The sequence below is a fragment of the Salmo trutta genome, chromosome 17, assembly GCF_901001165.1.
Source record: "Salmo trutta chromosome 17, fSalTru1.1, whole genome shotgun sequence".
Classification (NCBI taxonomy): domain Eukaryota; kingdom Metazoa; phylum Chordata; class Actinopteri; order Salmoniformes; family Salmonidae; genus Salmo; species Salmo trutta.
The window spans coordinates 47597645-47613080 of NC_042973.1; the positions used below are offsets into that span (position 1 = coordinate 47597645).

A 15436-nucleotide genomic window follows, 5' to 3' on the forward strand; every position below is an offset into this window, starting at 1 on the left:
AAAAGCTCAAATTCGAGTCTCATTGCAAGGGTCTGAATACTTATATAAATAAGGTATTTCAGTTTTTTATTCATAATATATTTGCAAAAATACAAAAAAACAGTTTTTACTTTGTCATTATAGGTTAATGTGTGTAGACTGCTGAGGATTTTAAAAAAAGCAATCCATTTTAGAATAAGTCTGTAATGTAACAAAATGTGGAAAAAGGCAAGGGGTCTGAATACTTTCCGAAGGCCTTTGACTGGTCAAATAAAGAATGTACAGACAATGATAATAAGCTACAGTATTTGACATGTCCACACTGATAATATAGTTTTATTACACTGAGTCAGTCAGATGACATAACATAGTAACAACATATGTACCATCACTATTTTCATAGACGATCCTAAACAGTGGTTCATATATATGCTCACACTGCACTGACAGTGAGGTCAATGGCATATTAATTGACAAAAGTCATGGATTTACAAGCCATTTAGTTACCAATAGGAACATCTAGAACAGTCTAATAGTTAAGGACGTGAACTTGCTAGCTCCAGTTGTTCAATGACTGTACAGTATCTATTGTTTGTACTGTGCTGTACCTACAACGATCACCTGTCATACAGTATACATACACACACATTTACCACAGTTAAATCCTACATATAGAAGACACATCTACAGAGGTGTTAACCTTTATCATTTTTGTACAAAAGGCAGTGGTTCATTCACTGAAGTTGATTGGTCCTTGTTGTGGCACCACTGCTCAGTTCGGGCATTATTCTATTGGACCGACCATTTATTTAGGCTCATTTTCATAATAAAGGCATTATAAAAAATATAGTACAGCTCTTATAACATTTATTTGAGCAAACATTCATATCTGTCCATTGCTGGCCTGATCATTTATAACATAACAGCAGCCATAGTAAAAAAAAGACAAACGCTTCACAAAGGAGAGGCAAAATGGTCCCGTTTTAACTTGAAGTGGTCTTTCAAAATGTCGACGTAGCAGTATGTAACAATGCCATGAGGAAGTCATGATTGACAGTAAAAACACTTGTTCCAACTGACGTAGTACTATGATGCCAAAAACCATCAAATGTTCCAACGTGTCTCCAATTTCCCCCGCTTGAGACTCTGAAGTCTAAAACATGATTACGTCAGTTGTTTTCAGGCTGAGCTTGCATGAACTGTTACGACACACGCTATGTAGACATTATGACAGGCCGGTTCGAGTCAAAGTGTTACCAACCGAAAGGCAAAAAAAACCACCTTACAACTGGGAAACATTGCAGATTCCTAAAAGGTGAGTCACTCAGGCCAAATGAAGCAGCGAGATGTTTTGAAAGAAGCACATCAAAAGAGAATCGTCAAAGATAATTACACACATAAAGAAGTATCCAGTGTAGCCTACTGCACACGGGCAGCAAATTGTTCCTTCTGCCAGCCAATCTGCACTGCCACCTCGGTTAGTGAGAACATCACCTGGAGGCTGGAGCTGGGACTTTCTTCATTCAGTCCTAGTGCTTAGGGATGCATGCGAGGAGAGGTGGGAAGTCAGTGGCAGTGCGGATGATGGTGTAAAGAATTTTATGGCGAGGGGGAAAAAAAACCTGGAGGCCCTTCACCATATCGCCATAAACATGCTACCCATTAACAAGCGGAAATGTCTCCAAAAATCATCCGGTCTCTCTTTGGCACGGGAGTTGTTGAAATGTCGGGCGAGTTACTTGTACTTGATACACACAATGTGCTTCTATAGAATTCTATAGGCTTTGTTCATTGAAAAGGTTCTCCTATTTCTCCAAATTGTATGTGGTAGAGAGAGACGAGAAGCCTGACCTCCTGAAGTCAGGCTCCAAGGGCATACCAGGGTAAAAGGTCATGGGAGGGTCTAGAGCAAGTTCTAGGTTTAAGAGCAGAGGGAGGCTAAGATCGACCTAACAGTTCATACAGGCCTCAGGCGTACAGTGATGTTTGTTTGGTTGGTCATTGGTCAGTATACATACATTACATACACGTGAAGTAGGCACGGCACGAGTCAGTGTCCTTAAACTGTCTTTTCTCAGCCAGCGTACACAGAGTTTGTCCAGTGTCTATCTGTCAGTCACATACAGTTCCCAACCGACCCAACGTCTTCGCCGCCTCAAGCGCACTCTTTTCTCCCTCTTTCTTACTCTGTCAAGCTCATTCTTTTCCTACCCTCCTTTCACCCCCTTGTCTTCAATCTCTCCCCATTCCCTCTCCTTTTCTACTTAACTATTTTTCTTTCATCTCTCCCACTCTCTCTCTCTTTCTTTCCCTCCATCGCTCCCTCTCTCTCAGGTGCAGCAGTCTCGCTCCAGGGGGTGGTCCTGAGGGGTGGAGCAGGAAGAGGAGGATGAGGAGATGAGGGAGGGGTAGGGGCTCATCTTGTCTATGTTGACATAGGTGGTGTTGAGAAGGATGTAGTGCTCTCCGCTGAAGCTGGAGAAGATGGCGTTGATAAGGGACACCAGCTCTGAGAAGGTGGGCCTCCTCTCTGGCTTGGGGTGCCAGCACTCGACCATCACGTTATACCTGGGGTGGGAGATAAGGGAGGGGAGGTGGTTAGGATTAAATGTTGATGCATGGATAAGCCTATATGCAGGTGAAATACAGTTATGTACATAGGTTTTGCTCACTTAGATATTTAGTAGCCACATTTATTCTGAACAAAAATATAATGCCATAGGCAACAATTTCAACAATTTTACTGAGTTACAGTTCATATAACATTTTGTTACACCCGCAATTACATGTGCTAAATATGTGTATGTGACAAATCAAATTTGATTTGATATAAGGATATCAGCCAATTGAAATTAATAAATTAGGCCCTTATCTGTGGATTTCACATGACTGGGCAGGGGCACAGCCATGGGTGGGCCTGGGAGGGCATAAGCCCACCCACTTGAGAGCCAGGCCCGCCCACTGGGGAGCCAAGCCAAGCTAATCGGAATGAGCTTTTTTTCCCACAAAAAGGCTTTATTACAGACAGAAATACTCCTCAGTTTCATCAGCTGTCCGGGTGGCTGGTCTCGATCCCGCAGGTGAAGAAGCCGGATTTGGAGGTCCTGGGCTGGCATGGTTACACGTGGTCTGTGGTTGTGAGGCTGGTTGGACATACTGCCAAATTCTCTAAAACGATGTTGGAGGCGGCTTATCGTAGAGAAATGAACATTCAATTCTCTGGCAACAGCTCTGGTGGACATTCCTGCAGTCAGCATGCCAATTGAACGCTCCTTCAAAACTTGAGACATCTGTGGCATTGTGTTGTGTGACAAAACTGCACATGTTAAAGTGGTCTTTTAATTTTCCCCAGCACAAGGTGCACCTGTGTTATGATCATGCTGTTTAATCAGCTTCTTGATATGCCACATCTGTCAGGTGGATGGATTATCTTGGCAAAGGAGAAATGCTCACTAACAGGGATGTAAACCTATTTGTGCACAACATTTGAGAGAAATACATTTTTTGTGCATGTAGAACATTTCGGGGATATTTTATTTCAGCTCATGAAACATGGGACCAACACTTCACATTGCGTTTATATTTTTGTTCAGTGTAGTTTTGACCGTTTTGCCACAGGGCCCCTTTCATTCTGGAAATACTGTATGTCAGTGAATGTTCATGAATAAAGACTCATATGAATGGTTATGGATCATTCCGTTTTGCTCTCCGCTTGGCTGAATCTATACTATGATTTACCCCTCACCTGAAATCTCCCCCTGACTTGCGGAGATTAATAGGGAGATAGTATTTTATTTTCACTTATTTTCACGAAATAATCGTAGTTCGTATTTGGAAACGTGTTGTTTTACAGATTGGGGGAGATTAAGGAGGATCTCATGTCTGTAGTGACCTGATTGATTCAGTAGTTATATATGCTTTATAGTTTACTCCCTCCCTCCCTCCCTCCCTCCCTCCCTCCCTCCCTCCCTCCCTCCCTCCCTCCCTCCCTCCCTCCCTCCCTCCCTCCCTGTCTCCCTGTCTGTCTGTCTGCATATCTGTCTGCATGTCTGTCTGTCTGCATGTCTGTCTGTCTGCATGTCTGTCTGTCTCAGTCTTTTTCTTCAAGCAGATCATGCAGTACGTAAGGGTAGTGTTAACAATTGGCCTATGTTCATCTCAATGTCTCTGTCAAGGACAAGCAGCACTGAGCCATCCCTATGTACATTGGTCAAGGTGAAAGACACGGGAGTGTGAGTGGGCATGTGTGTGCGTATGAATACACTTTTATTAGTAATAAAAGCATCTGTCTGCACATTATATTTGGGAGTGGTTGGGTATAAGCTTGATGGGTGTAAGTATATATACGTGTGTTTGTTTATGAGTGTGTGTGTGAGACCAGGACACACACACACACACACACACACACTTTCCACTCACAGTGTGTGTGTGTGTGTGTGCACTACCTGTGTGTTTGTGTGTGTGTCTGTGTGTGTACAAGCGTGCACGCGTGATGTGCGTGCGTATTGTATATGTATGTGTGTTTGTGTGTGTTCACTCACAGTGGGTCAGGGCAGAACTCTGGCTGCAGCAGCCGTCTCCCTTGCAGTAGGAACACAGTGATGTCGAAAGAATTGACGTCAGAATACGGCGGGGCTCCCCGGGTCATCAGTTCCCATAGCAACACGCCAAACGACCACTGAAACATTGAACACCAGATGGACCAATTACACAGCAGATCACATCACAGTACATCACAGGCTGCATCTGAAATGGCACTCTGTTCCCTATGGGTCCTGGTCAAAAGAAGTGCACCATATAGGGAATAGGGTGTCATTTCGAACACAGGCCAAGTCAGTCCTAATGAGATTATTTCTGGCCTTCAGTGAAGAGAGCAGCCAGCCAGGAGGAGTGTTAAAATCAGCTAACCTTAGGGAGATAACAGACAGATACTGTAGCAGAGAGAGACAAGCTAAACCTATATACCTCAACCAGAGATGGATCAGTACAGTGGTGGTTTGTTAAGGCAGAGTGCAGTTCGAGGGGTTGAGAGGATGGAGCTCTGATTAAGTTCCAAAGAATTAAGTTTGCTACTTATTTATCACAGCTTATCATCGCGTGTGTGTTAGAATAGACGGGAGAGTGATTACATAATACTGTAAGTGAATGAAGGAGTGAGTAGTAGCGTATATACAGTACCAGTCAAAAGTTTGGACACAACTACCCATTCATTTGTTTCTTTATTTTTTACTATTTTCTACAAGTGAAGACATCAACACTATGAAATAACACATATGGAATCATGTACTAACCAAAAAAGTGTTAAACAAATCAAAATATATTTTAGATTTTAGATTCTTCAAAGTAGCCACCCTTTGCCTTGATGACAGCTTTGCACACTCTTGGCATTCTCTCAACCAGCTTCACCTGGAATGCATTTCAAACAGTCTTGAAGAAGTTCCCACATATGATGAGCACTTGTTGGCTGCTTTTCCTTCATTCTGCAGTCCATCTCATCCCGAACTGTCTCAATTGGTTTGAGGTCGGGTGATTGTGGAGGCCAGGTCATCTGATGCAGCACTCCATCACTCTCCTTCTTGTTCAAATAGCCCTTATACAGCCTGGAGGTGTATTGCGTCATTGGCCTGTTGAAAAACAAATTGTCCCACTAACCGCAAACCAGATGGGATGGCGAATCACTGCAGAATGCTGTGGTAGCCATGCTGGTTAAGTGTGCCTTTAATTCTAAATAAATCCCTGACAGTGTCACCAGCAAAGCACCCACACACCATCACACTTCCTCCTCCATGCTTCACGGTGGGAACCACACATAGGAGATAATCCGTTCACCTACTCTGCATCTCACAAAGACACAGAGGTTGGAACCAAAAATCTCAAATTTGGACTCATCAGACCAAAAGACAGATTTCCACCAGTCTAATGTACATTGCTCGTGTGTCTTGGCCCAAGCAAGTCTCTTCCTATTGGTGTCCTTTAGAAATGGTTTCTTTGCAGCAATTCGACCATGAAGGCCTGATTCACACAGTCTCCTCTGAACAGTTGATGTTGAGATGTGTCTGTTACTTGAACTCTGTGAAGCATTTATTTGGGCTGCAATCTGACGTGCAGTTTGATTTGATTCTTTGATTTTATTTGGATCTCTTTTAGTCCCCATTTGGACTAATCTTCCAAGAGTCCTTAAATATTGAAATACAATTTATATACGAACACATTTTCACATTTAACACACTATTACAAACATACATAATATACTAACGTAATAAACCAATAAATAATCAATCTAAAAAATATGAATTATTCATCTACTGTAATCCCACAACATTTCTGTGTATTATATTTAAATTGTTTTAAAATAATGTTTAAATTTATATATTGAAAGGTTTCTGGTTTGCTCAGTTAATTTATTCCATTTCTTTATTGCTCTAAATCGAAATGTTCTTTTGCCTATTTCTCTTTTCTGTCTGGATAATGCATAGATGGTGGACAATCTATTCCTAGTATTTACGGAATGTCTGTCTCTTACCAACTGATTACCGTTGTGAATTGTACTTGGCCGTTTTAAATGATGTATATTATGAAATAAAACAAGCGTGTTTTTTTCAATTATCTTGTCGATTGATGACCAACCAAGAACATTGCGTATGACTGCAACAGAAAAACCATATCTCCACCGTAAAACAATCCTTGCTGCTTTGTTCTGTGCAATCTGCAGCCTCCTAACTTCCCTTGATGATGCATTTCCCCAGACCACAGAACAGTAGTTCACTTGACTCTCAATTAAAGCTTGTGTTATTTGCTTAAGAATTTTTCCTGGGAAATATTTAGCTATCCTTCTGATTATGCATGCTGTTTTAATAATTTTTTCACATAGATTAGTTATTTGAGATGACCATGATAAGCAGTTGTCTAGCTGCACTCCTAATAGTTTGGTTTCTGCCACTTCTTCAATTTGTACTCCTCCCATACTTAATTGTATCCCATGCTGTTTTGGCCTTTTCCTAGTGGAACAGACCAACATAACTTTGGTTTTCTTGGTGTTTAAAACAAGTTTATTCTGGCAAACCCACTCCCTAATATTCTCCAAAACTCCTTGTAAAGCTTGCTGTACCTGTTGAACCGATTGTCCTGCTGCATAAATTGTAGTATCATCTGCAAATATAGTAGCTTGAGTTTCAGCTAGGGCATAGGAAAGGTCGTTGGTATATATTAAATAAAGAAGTGGCCCAAGGCAGCTGCCCTGTGGTATTCCACAGTTTAAAGCATGAGGGGAAGAAAATGAACCATTGATATAGGTGGACTGTTTCCTGTCAGTTAGATATGACTGTACCCAATTCAATGCTACCTCCTTAAAACCATAATGCATTAATTTTGTCAAAATTATCTCATGATCCACTAAATCAAATGCTGCACTGAAATCTAAAAATAGTACCCCCACAAACTTGCCATTATCCATAGCATTGAGCCACTGGTCAGTCATGTCAACCAATGCAGTGGTAGTGGAATGATTTTTGCGATAAGCATGCTGATTGGCTGTAATCAGGTCATTATTTTCCATGTACTCCCATATTTGTCTACTCACAATACCCTCCAATATCGTACTGAGTGTAGGGAGTAGACTAATTGGTCGACTATTGGCAGAAGTAGCGGGTTCTTTGCAGTCTTTTGGAATAGGACAAAGTTTAGCATGCTTCCATACATTTGCAAACATCCCCTTTTCCAGTGACCAATTAAATATGTATCTCAGTGGAACTGCAATCTGGGGAGCAGCACAGCGAAGCAAAAAATTGTCCATAAGATCATAACCTGTAGATTTCCCATCAGGTAATGACTTCAAAAGGTTTAACACCTCCTCCACTGACACCGTTTGCAGACTAAAAGAGCAGGTCTTGTTGCTCATAATATGATCATCAATCCATTGGACAATAGCTTGTTTGGAAGAATGTATGTTTACATTGTTGCTCAGTAAATTAATTTTCTTTGTGAAAAAATCTGCAAAATGATTGGCAATATCAACTGGTTTTGTTATTATTCTCCCGTCAACCTCCACACTAGATGGGCATGATGAGATAGATGTACCAAGTAAATCCTTAACTGTATTCCATACCTTTTTAGAATCATTTTTACAATCAATAAAAGCATTGTTGAAAAATAACTTTTTTTTCCTTCGATTCAATTTAACTGCATAATTACGCAATGTTCTATAATTCTGTTAATCAATTTCTGATTTTGATTTGGCTGCTAAGACTTTTAACATATTTATTTGAGAAAAAGCCTCACCCAGTTCATCATCATTCCATGGAGATGGACGAGCACCAACTGTACTCTTTCTTATAGGGGCATGATGGTCCATAACCTCAGTGAGCAAATCAATAAAACATTCTGTAGCGTGATTTAAATCATCCTCTAGATAAATCAGCTCCCAGGGTACAGCAGCCAAATCATTTAGAAATAGCTCATAATTAAATGTTTTAAAATTTCTCTTGACCACAATCCTAGGGGGTTTCTTTGGAACCTTGGTGTTCATGGTTATTGTCACAATATTATGGTCTGTCCAGCCCACTGGCATTGATCTGGCTTTTAAGCATTGCGATGGTATATTACATAAAATCAGATCAATGCATGTGTCTGAACGATGACCCAACTTAATTGATGATCTAGTAGTATCATTAACCATTTGTTTCAAACCACAGTTCTCCGCATATCTCATCAATTTTGTTCTATTCAAATTATTGTGATCCTTCCAATTTATATTAAAATCACCCAAGATAAATACATCTCTGTTGCTATCTGTGGCCTTGTCAAACCCAGTGCATAAGTCATCCAGATAGGACACCTTAGAGCTAGGAGGTCTATACACACATCCCACCAATATGGCTGCCTGGTGAGGCAGATGTACTTGAGCCCATAGTGCCTCTACTTGACATACATTAAGGTCATTCCTCCTCTTAAAAGGTATCTGATTCTGAATATACAGTGCTACACCCCCACCATTCCTATTCCTGTCGCTTCTCAGTAGACTATATCCAGGAATGTTAATTTGCCCATCATTTACAGATGCATCTAAATGCGTTTCGGTCAAGGCCAAAATATGAATATTATTTATCTTGACCAAGTTAAAAACCTCATGTATTTTGTTAGGAAGGCTACATACATTAACCTGAGCTATATGCAACCCTTTCCTTGTCAAGTGAAGATCAATAGAGCATGTATTCGTTATAGTTGAAGTTGTCATGATACACTACAACATACAAACTCAAATTTGAACATTAAATTAAAATAGCCAGGGAGTTACTCTAGAGTCCCGATACAATTGCCCGTTGATATAAAGTTTATCCATCACCATGGAGACTCGTTGATTCAGGCAACGTTTTTCCTTCATGATGGGATATAGTTTTTTTCTCCTTTCATTGATCTCGGTGGGGAAGTGATCATTCATTCCAAAATCAGTGTTTCTGAGTTCTCTGCCCATGTTCTTCGTCATTTCCTTTTGCTTAATTTTGTCAAAACATGCAATAATAGCCCGGGGCCTATTTCCAGAGGCCTTACCTATTCTATGGACTCTGGAGAAAGTGACATCACGCACAACATCAGTGGGCAGTTTTAGTTGAGTTGACATAAAATCTCGGACTGTGTCCTCACAGCCTCTGCTGTTGTCATTCTCCGGTATCCCTGAAAATATGAGATTGTCCCGCATTGATCGACACTGTACATCAAGCAAGGTTTCTTTAAGTTGTTTGTTCTCCCTTTGTACCACCTCCACCTTGCTATGAATAGAGTCTACAGTACCTTTCAGCGCCGTGTTCTCTTTCCTTAGATCATCAATCTGACGTTGGCTAAATTCTAGACTAGCACATAATGCACTGATGTCCTCTCGTAATATATCCAAGATATCAAGTTTGGCAAGCCTTTCATTGATGGATTTTAACAAGTCAACATCCATATCAGTAAACCTCTCCCCACTCGCCACACGCGCCCTCTTACTAGGGGATGGTTTGGTTCCATCGTTGATACCAATTGTCCAACCTGATTTTGGTTTGTTTTGTTGATTGGGCTGGTTGTCCTTAACAATGCTTGAGTCCTCCGAAGCTAGCGACATGTTTCTAAGAGTTCGTAAGTATCTCTCGTCAATGAATCATTAAAGCTCTTCAATGGATTCTGAATCATCCAGCGTGTTTACAGACAGAGTTTAACAAACAAACAAATTGTTCAGCTGCGTGAGTTACTGGAGTAGTTGCTCATCGTGCTCTAGCAACTCCCTGTGGCTGGCTGGGCGCCTTCCATAGAAAAGACCCACACCATCACACTTCCTCCTCCATGCTTCACGGTGGGAACCACACATAGGAGATAATCCGTTCACCTACTCTGCATCTCACAAAGACACATAGGTTGGAACCAACAATCTCAAATTTGGACTCATCAGACCAAAAGACAGATTTCCACCAGTCTAATGTACATTGCTCGTGTGTCTTGGCCCAAGCAAGTCTCTTCCTATTGGTGTCCTTTAGAAATGGTTTCTTTGCAGCAATTCGAACATGAAGGCCTGATTCACACAGTCTCCTCTGAACAGTTGATGTTGAGATGTGTCTGTTACTTGAACTCTGTGAAGCATTTATTTGGGCTGCAATCTGACGTGCAGTTAACTCTCATGAATTTATCCTCTGCAGCATAGGTAACTGGGTCTTCCTTTCCTGTGGCAGTCCTCATGAGCACCAGTTTCATCATTGCGCTTGATGGTTTTTGCAACTGTTCTTGATGGTTTTTGCAAAAGTTCGTGAAATGTTCTTGATTGACTGACCTTCATGTCTTAAAGTAATGATGGACTGTCGTTTCTCTTTGCTTATTTGAGCTGTTCTTTCCATAATATGGACATGGCCTTTTACCAAATAGGGCTATATTCTGTATACCACCGCTACCCTGTCAGAACACAACTGACTGGCTCAAACGCAAAAAGAAGGAAAGAAATTCCTCAAATTTACGTTTTACAAGGCACACCTGTTAATTGAAATGCATTTCAGGTAACTACCCCATTAAGCTTGTCATCAAGGCAAAAAGGGTGGCTACTTTGAAGAATCTGAAATATAAAATATATTTCGATTTGTTAAAAAAAAGTGGGTTACTACATGATTTATTATGTTATTTCATAATTTTGATGTCTTCACTATTATTCTACAATGAAAAAAATAGTAAAAATAAAGAAAACCCTTGAATGAGTAGGTGTGTCCAAACTTTTGACTGGTATGGTACATGCATGTGTGTGCCTGAGTGTGTGTGCCTGAGTGTGTGTGCCTGAGTGTGTGTGCCTGAGTGTGTGTGCCTTAGTGTGTGTGCCTGAGTGTGTGTACCTGAGTGTGTGTGCATGACTATCGCCTCGTAGCACTCACCTCTGTCATCATGAATTGCTTTGAGAGGCTGTTTAAGGATCATATCACCTCTACCTTACCTGACACCCTAGACCCACTTCAATTTGCTTACCGCCCCAATAGCTCTACAGACGATGCAATCGCCATTGCACTGCACGCTGCCCTATCCCACCTGGACAAGAGGAATACCTATGTAAGAATGCTGTTCATTGACTATAGCGCAACCTTCAACACCATAGTACCCTCTAAGCTAATCATCAAGCTTGGGGCCCTGGGTCTGAACCTCATCCTTTGCAACTGGGTCTTGGACTTCCTGACGGGCTACCCCCAGGTGGTGAAGGTAGGCAACAACACCTCCACTACGCTGATCCTCAACACCGGGCCCCACAAGGTTGCGTACTCAGCCTCCTGTTCACCCATGACTGCATGGCCACACACACCTCCAACTCAATTATCAAGTTTGCAGACGACACAACTATAGTAGGCCTGATTACCAACAATGACGAGACAGCCTACAGGCAGGAGGTGAGGGCTCTGGCGGAGTGGTGCCAGGAAAATAACGTATCCCTCAACGTCAACAAAACGAAGGAGCTGATTGTGGACATTTAAAAGCAGAGGGAACACACCCCTATCCACATTGACGGGCCGCAGTGGAGAATATGGAAAGCTTCACGTTCCTTTGCATACACATCACTGATGATCTGAAATGGTCCACCCACACAGACAGTGGGGTGAAGAAGGCGCAATAGCGCCTTTTCAACCTCAGGAGGCTGAAGAAATTTGGCTTGGCCCCTAAGACCCTCACAAACTTTTACAGATGCACAATCGAGAGCATCCTGGTGGGCTGCATCACCGCCTGGTACGGCAACTGCACCGCCCACAACTGCAGGGCTCTCCAGAGGGTGGTGCGATCTGCCCAACGCATCACCAGGGGGCAAACTACCTGCCCTCCAGGATACCTACATCACCCAATGTCACAGGAAGGCCAAAAAGATCATCAAGGACATCAACCACCCGAGCCACGGCCTGTTCACCCTGCTATCATCCAGAAGGCAAAGTCAGTACAGGTGCATCAAAGCTGGGACCGAGAGACTGAAAAACAGCTTCTAACTCAAGGCCATCAGACTGTTAAATAGCCATCACTAGCTGGCTACCACCTGGTTACTCAACCCTGCACCTTATATGCTGCTGCCCTCTATACATAGACATGGAATCACTGGTCACTTTAATAATGGAACACTAGTCACTTTAATAATGTTTACATACTACTTTACTCATTTCATATGTATATACTGTATTCTATTCTACTGTAATTTAGTCATTGCATGTCCTAATATTTATATATTTCTTAATTCCATGATTTTACTTTTGGATTTATGTGTATTTCGCCACACCCGCAATAACATCTGCTAAATATGTGTATGTGACCAATAACATTTGATTTGATTTTGATTTGATGTGTGTGCTTGGGTAGTCTCTCACCACATCTGACTTTGGGGTGAACTTGTGTGTCTGCAGGCTCTCCAGGGCCATCCACTTGACAGGTAGTTTGACTCCACTCTTGTTGTGGATGCTGTAGTACTCCTTATCATACACATCCCTGGCCAGGCCAAAGTCTGCCACCTTCACTGTGAAGCTTTCATCTAGCCTAGGAGAGAGAGCGAGAGGGATGGGATCAGCTTTACAGTATACAAACAGCGCTAGGGAAGCTGACAGCCATGTTGGATCCGAACATTCTTATATTATCTTGTAATGGTTGGAGCCAAAATGGCGTCTTTTACAATGCGGAATCTCAAAGTATGCATGACTGTATGCCTCTCTCACTACAAAGATGAGTACACTTTCACACACTGACTGTTTGAGATTGCATTTGACAGTTGGTTCCAGATCTTACATGCAGTTCCTTGCGGCTAGGTCTCTGTGGACAAACTTCTTGCTGGCCAGATACTCCATGCCCCGGGCCACCTGCAGACCAAAGCCCATCAGGTCCTTCACTGTGGGGTTCTAAAGAAACAAGGAAGAGGGTGGAGGTGAGATACACATCCCAAACGTCTCCACTGGTGCTGGGGGAAAAAATACTTAATATAGGAAGTAAAACACACAAATACAGAAAGAAAAGCTCACACACGGAAAATGCTGTGCTTTATTCTTGTGTGTGTGTGTGTGTGTGTGTGTGTGTATCTTACATGTGTCTCGTCCCGTATGAAGTTCCTGAGGTCTCCGTGCTTCATGTATGGCAGCACCACCAGAGGAGAGCCCTCAGTGGGCAGACAGATCCCTAGTAGAGACAACACGTTGGGGTGGCTGAAGTCCTTCATGATGATCCCCTCCTTCAGGAACTGAGACACCTCCTCCAGGTCAGTGATCCCTGACAACCGGCAAGATATTTCAGAATGACTTGTTTACTTATTGCCTTTATTTAACCAAGTTACTGAAAAGAGAACACATTCTCTTTTACAAAATCCTGACATTAAAGTCTGTATTATAATCATGCATTGCTTGATGGGCCACCAACAAAAATGCAAATAAAACAGGCCCTGAAGCCATAAACCTAAATCTCTTTACCGTGCCATCTAAACCTTAGTTATCTACCACTGTTAGCAGCCCATGAGGAGCCAGTCTTCAGGCTGTCTGAGCATTGGGACTATGACCCTAAACCAAACCTATAGGCAACCACTACGCAACACTCCCATTACCCAATCGAATCAGTGGTCCTGGTGTCAGTGCTCTTTCCCCCCCCCTCTCTTCTAATCTCGTTTAAAACGGAATCTCATTTAGCTAAGATAAAACAGCTGATTGCCCTTTCACTGGAACTACCAGATGACGACACACTCAAACGGAAAAAGAAGACTTGCCATTTAATGCTGAGTTAAAAAAAGAGGACAATAAGGCTGTTAAGCTGCAAGAGTTTAAACTACACTTTTATGTATTGCAGAAACAACATGGTGACATCACCTACAATATTCACCGAAAGCACTGTGTCTTTGCCATGACAGTGACAAAGTTCCCCAGGGAACTTCTTTTTCTTTAAAGTTCCCTGGGGAACTTTAGGTCACTGTAAACTCAATGAGAAGGCCAAGGCTCAGAGAACAACGTCTAAACGAAAGGCAGAGGTAACTCTATCGCTATGGGTTACCAGCCGAGTGCCCTCAATCGCTATGGGTTACCACCAGTCCAGCGGCAGATCTCACCAAAGCCTTATCTAGGACATTAATCTCTCAGGGTAAAGTGACAGGTTACACGATTAGAGACAGGGGGACCCTAATGTCATCCTCGTCGCCAGGAGCCCATTCATCTCAATCATCCTTCCACAGGCCACACCGCTGCGGCTGTGTGTGTCATTGTGTGTGTGTGTGTGTGTGTGTGTGTGTGTGTGTTGTGTGTCAGCCCAGCTGGAATGAGATAAGGCCCTCTAATGTTATTGTGGCATTGCGTTGTTGCTATGATATCATATCATATCACATCATAGCTATGAGATTTGAATGAATGAATAGGGGATGGCTGAGGTTGGATTCTGCTTAGATGGTTGAATTGTGGACATGGTTAGTCAGGTGTGTTTCAAATGGAATCCATGGTGTAGCTCCTCTTAGCATTATTATTGTATCTTCGGCCATGTTCAAGACAAAGATCTGGCCTTTCTTGTTTTTTATCATCCAACCACGTCCAAGTCGGAGCCCCTTAGCTTCAAAAGGTTCTCTCTCGTTTTGTGTCTAAACACAACCCTGGTCAAGTGACTTTGTGATGTGGTTCTTTTGGTCATGCTGTGGTCTGTACTCACGGTTGAGGGACTTGATGGCACAGTGCTGTTTCTGACCGTCAGCCTCTAACAAGGTCCCATGGAACACACAGCCAAAGTGACCTGTGAAGAAAAAAGAGAGAGAAACACAAGAATAGATGAAGCTCAATTGGGGGTCAAAATAAGCTAGAAAGTACCCGCTGTTAAAGGAATGCTTGATGCTGAAACCCTTGTTTGTTTATGGACATATTTCTTTAGACCAGTAAGTCAATGGAGCAATTTTTTTAAATATTTATTTATTTATTTAATTAATTTAACCTTTATTTAACTAGGCAAGTCAGTTAAGAACAAATTCTTGTTT

At 42.1% G+C, this 15436-nt stretch overlaps 1 protein-coding gene across 1 annotated transcript in view; it reads right to left on the bottom strand.

Moving 5' to 3' along the window:
- Positions 1–286: 286 nt before the first annotated feature.
- The window catches only part of LOC115152322 (hepatocyte growth factor receptor-like), a 75261-nt gene continuing 60111 nt past the window's right edge, over positions 287–15436 (bottom strand). Inside the window, exons 16-21 of the mRNA XM_029697095.1 lie at positions 15118–15198; positions 13526–13707; positions 13234–13343; positions 12822–12987; positions 4521–4657; positions 287–2547 (exon numbers count right to left, since the gene is read on the bottom strand). Coding sequence (XP_029552955.1) covers positions 2310–2547; positions 4521–4657; positions 12822–12987; positions 13234–13343; positions 13526–13707; positions 15118–15198 — 914 coding nt within the window. The 3' untranslated portion in view covers positions 287–2309. The remainder of the gene's footprint in view (positions 2548–4520; positions 4658–12821; positions 12988–13233; positions 13344–13525; positions 13708–15117; positions 15199–15436) is intronic.